The 4,490-nt window shown below is 43.3% G+C and overlaps 1 protein-coding gene across 1 annotated transcript in view; it reads left to right on the forward strand.

The window, feature by feature from the left end:
- Katnal2 (katanin catalytic subunit A1 like 2) overlaps window positions 1–4,490 on the forward strand; it is a 51,869-nt gene that overhangs the window by 8,653 nt on the left and 38,726 nt on the right. Inside the window, exons 4-5 of the mRNA XM_023713620.1 lie at window positions 1,833–1,931; window positions 2,124–2,201. Coding sequence (XP_023569388.1) covers window positions 1,833–1,931; window positions 2,124–2,201 — 177 coding nt within the window. The remainder of the gene's footprint in view (window positions 1–1,832; window positions 1,932–2,123; window positions 2,202–4,490) is intronic.

The raw sequence follows: 4,490 nt of genomic DNA on the forward strand, positions 1-4,490 counted from the left end.
TTAAGTCCTCTCCTTTTTCAAATGAAGTCTTCCAACTGATTTAGCTCCGGCCAGTTTTTGAGGTAAACTGAGAGCTCTGTGTGTGTAAGCCAGGGGAGTAGCCTCATTGACTTACTTGCTCTGACTTCCTTTAAGGGCCTCAATTAACTGAGTAGTTGCTGGGGATGATGCCTCTTCCCTCAGCGCGAAGCCTCTTCCCTTAGCGTCTCCTGTGGAGAAATGCTTCATCATTCACCGTCACTGCTTTGGTCATGTTTTCAATCACTTCTGTGACTAGAAAGTTGGTAGTTTTAGTTTCTCTTGTGAATGCCTCACATTGATATAAATAGATGTTTCTGACTGGGTCATGAGGAAGCGACTACTTAACCCAGCACTTAACCTTTGAAATAGGCTGGCTATAAATTCTCCTTCCAGCAGAAATGTCCTTAGGGTAAAATGTAGGTGGTTTTGTCCCTAGTGTTTCAGATGTGCCTAAGCTGAATAGAGGTGTATCCCTCGGGGGTGATCCCAAGATGGGCCTAACTTGTCCATGTTAAGGCCCCCTGCTTTGTGTTTACCAGACTTCTCTACACATTTCCTTGGTGTGTTGCTCTTAAGGGAATGGGATCATGAGTGCCTGTCTCCTCTCTGCTGTGGACAGACTTTGGGCAGTGTTCATAATTTCTCTCAGCCCCACTTCTCTCATCTGTAAAATGGAGATAAGTAGAAGGCCCATCATAAGGAAAAAAGAGCCACACCTCATACATGATGGCAGTGATTATTGTGAACATATTTTTGCCTGCATCCATGTGTTTTCTTTCCTATTTCTAAGGAAGAGAGGGTGGCATGGTAGGGACTGGGCTTGAACCCTGGCCTTAAGTCTCTTACTAGCTGGGTGGCCCTGGCAAATCACTGAACTCTTCTGACCTTTCTTCTAGAAATTGAAAACTGGGACGTCACTCCTCATTAGCACAAGGGCCATAAGAATTAAAAACAATTCTCACAGACTGGGTGTGGTGGCACGTGCCTGTAATCTCAGCACTTGGGAGGCTGAAAACAGGAGAATCACTAGAGTCTGATCTGTGTAGTGAGACCTTGTAGACTTGTAGTAAAAAATACATAAAAATAAAATAAAATAGGGTGCTTGCGGGTTAGCTCAGTTGTTTAAAGCACCTGGTTGGGCAAACTCAGACAGGCGCAGGGGGCCGCGGTTCGATCCCTAGCTCCACATGCTGCGCCAGGCCCATGCTTAAGGCAGCCTGAGCCAGTCAAAATAAATAAAATGAAATAAAATAAAATAAAACAATTCTCACAGGGTGCCCTGCACACCTGTTTGCCTTCGCGCACTGTACTGAGGGATGGGTGGATGCATGGTCCTCGCACAGACCCATCTGTATGCTTGTACAGTGAGTGCTTCCTGCACATATAATGTCTTAGAAGGGTGGGCCCAAACAGGAACACTAATCAAGGATGTTAATGGATTTTTATTCAAATAAATTTCATTCTCCTTCTTTTTTTTTTTTTTTTTTTTTCGGAACTGGGGATTGAACTCAGACCTTTGTGCTTGCCAGGCAAGCACTTATTCTACTGAGCCATCTCCCCGGCCCTATAAATTTCATTCTGAAGAGTTACTCAGTTTCTTCAGAGCACCCCAGCTTGAAGATACCATCTTGGTCAATATTATAGGCTCTTCTTATAGTCTAATTTGACATTCGCCCTGGATACTTAAAGTTTGCCCTGGTATACTTAAAGTATATGAGCATATATAGGCACAGCTTGATTTACAGAGGCCAGGCGTCTGAGGACAGTCTGGTATGTGTCAAATGGCATTGACGGCCGTTATTTCTTTTCAGGGTCAAGTCACTGCCTTTCGAGGGCTGCTCACAGATACTGCCAAAGGAGCAACCAGTGAGCTTGACTTGAACACCTTTGACTGTAACCCAGATCCCTCTGTAAGTAGCTCAGATGTGTCTTCTGGCTTTTAAACTGCTGAAAATCCACGTGAACTTTAGAAATGCCACTATAGTCAGATGTAAAGTCAAAGGTCACAGCAACTTGTCAGCATTTATTTCACAAAGATCCTAGTTTTTCTTTCATACTATGAACCGATATGGTAATGCCAGCCTTGTTTTTCTTCTCCTCAGGAACGATTGCTGAAGCCTCTGAGTGCATTTATTGGCATAAACAGTGAGATGCGAGAGTTGGCAGCGGTGGTGAGCCGGGTAAGATCTACTACTCAATTCACAAATTTACCAAAGCAGATCGGTGCTCCTGGAGCATTGTGGGCTGCTTCTTTTATTAATAACAATAAATATGATCATTTATTTATAAAGTGCCCCTACTTGCAAAGGCACTCATATTGTTTAGAGGCACAATAATGCATGATAAATAAATTATAGAATCATAAAATTACAATAGAAAAAGCCCACCATCTCACTGTAGAGGCCAAGAAAACTGAGAGAGAAAATACTTAGAAAGGAAAAGACAGGTGAAAACTTGTACAGCAGGGCCCAGAGTCAAGGAAAGAAGCTTAGAGAAGCAAAGGGTGTGCCTGCTCCTTGTTTTAAAAAAATGAAAGACTAAAAGAGGTCAGGGACTGATCATCTCATAATCAGAAATTTCTATGAAAAACAATATTGTTAGGAAAGATTCTACCACCCACATTGCAGATCTCTCAAGCTTGTGTCCTGAAACCTAACAACAGTGAAGTTTAACAGCTAATAACATGGGCTTTGGAATGAGTTGACCTGCATTTCATTTCCACATCCTTCTTTTTCTAGCTGTGTGAGCATGGTTAAGTTTCTTAGGATTCAATTCCTGAGCTAGAGGATATTTTTCTAATTTCTACTGATTCCATATTTTAGGGCAAGATAAGAAAGATGCTTAAAATGACCCCCAAACACACTGCAGGCTCAAGAAAGTAGGGTCCTGGCTCCTCTGTTCAGTTGGGCAGCAGCCCACTGCTCACCCATACTGTGTCAGTCACATACAAAAGGCTGGCAGAAAAAGGAAGCAGAGCAGACACAGTCCTTGTCTTCAAGAATTTCTGGTTGTACGGGCAAAGGGCATTTGAGCACATGAAGGAGGAGCATTGTTCACCAAAGGATGGCTAAAGTGCTAGGAAAGAAGCTACACCAGAAAGGGCTCAATAAGAAAGGGTGAAAGACACTAGGGGCCGAGGCACATGCTGTGAAATTGTGTGGTTTGTGCACACTTGTGGGGGTTGAGCAAGAGGCAGGGAGTGGTGAGTGTAGGACTGGATAGAGGCAGTATTCCTGAGGAAGGGAACCTGGGCAGAACTGGGGACTGGACATTAGTTTCTAGAGGTGAGGTGCCTTTGAGTAGTGTCCCTCAGGGAGGGAGGTCATCCAGTGTGCTTGTAGATAGCTCGTTCCTCTAGGGACATTGAGATGGATGGATAGCAGAGCAATGGAGAAGGGGAGCCCAGTGTAATGTGGTGTCTACCTGTGAGAAGGGATGAATGACTGCACCTGACCATGGTGGCTGGGATGCAGGATAGGCGAACAAACTCTCTTTTATGCCCACCAAAATCAATAGTCGCATTACTATTTTTGCAAAAGGGTAATTTGATAAAATATAGAGCCATATAGAATAGAAGTAACCTGAAAATACTCTTATGGAATCTTCTCCATAATACCATGGGAGGTAGTCATCAGACTACCTTGCTTGAAGGCTTCTGATGCTGAGGAGATCACCATTACGAGGTAGTCTTGGGGAGTATGGACTGGTGAGTGCAAGGAGGGATTTTTTTCCTTTTCATTTAAGGAAGGACTTTGAATTGGGGAATTAAACATTATCTTCTGGAACTCAGTGTAAATTTTAAAATACAATTATCAATGGATGGGTTGAATACTAATTGTTATGATTTATGGCTAGCTGTTCCCCCAGAGCCTCATGTAGTCATTGGGGCAGGCTTCTAAAGTTTGTGATTAATTCATGATTTAATGCTAGGATTATGGGTGTGAGTGTTACACCTGCCCTAGGGTAGGTAGCCTACATACAATATAAGGAAGGGGGAGAGGCTTGCTAGCTGTTGCAGCCACTGCTCCTCCCTTTGCTCTTTGCTGTTTTCCACTGTTATGAGCAACTGCCCTCTACCGTGTACCACTCTGCCTCAGAGCAGCCAAGTATGAACTGAAACCTCTACTAATTGTGAGCTAATTAAATCTCTTATTTCTTAATTTTGGGTGTTGGGTATTTTGTCCCAGCAATGAAAGAAAAGTAACTGACATTAATGTAGATGAATCCTCATTGTAGGCCAAGATTTCCCTAGGAAAAGCATAATACGAATACAAATAGCTGGGGGCTTACACATAGACCAAGATTAAAGGCTGGGTAGCTTCTCTCAAGATTTTGGAAGATTGAATCCTTTCTCTGGCATCTTGTTCAAGAATGGATGGTGCACATTATGGAGACCCTCGATCACTTCTGTAAATAGTTTCCTTCATAAAAGTGGAACTCCTATGGTGGAGGCACTGGGCAGAGGGCAG

Source organism: Octodon degus, unplaced genomic scaffold, assembly GCF_000260255.1.
Source record: "Octodon degus isolate 3935 unplaced genomic scaffold, OctDeg1.0 scaffold00003, whole genome shotgun sequence".
NCBI lineage: Eukaryota > Metazoa > Chordata > Mammalia > Rodentia > Octodontidae > Octodon > Octodon degus.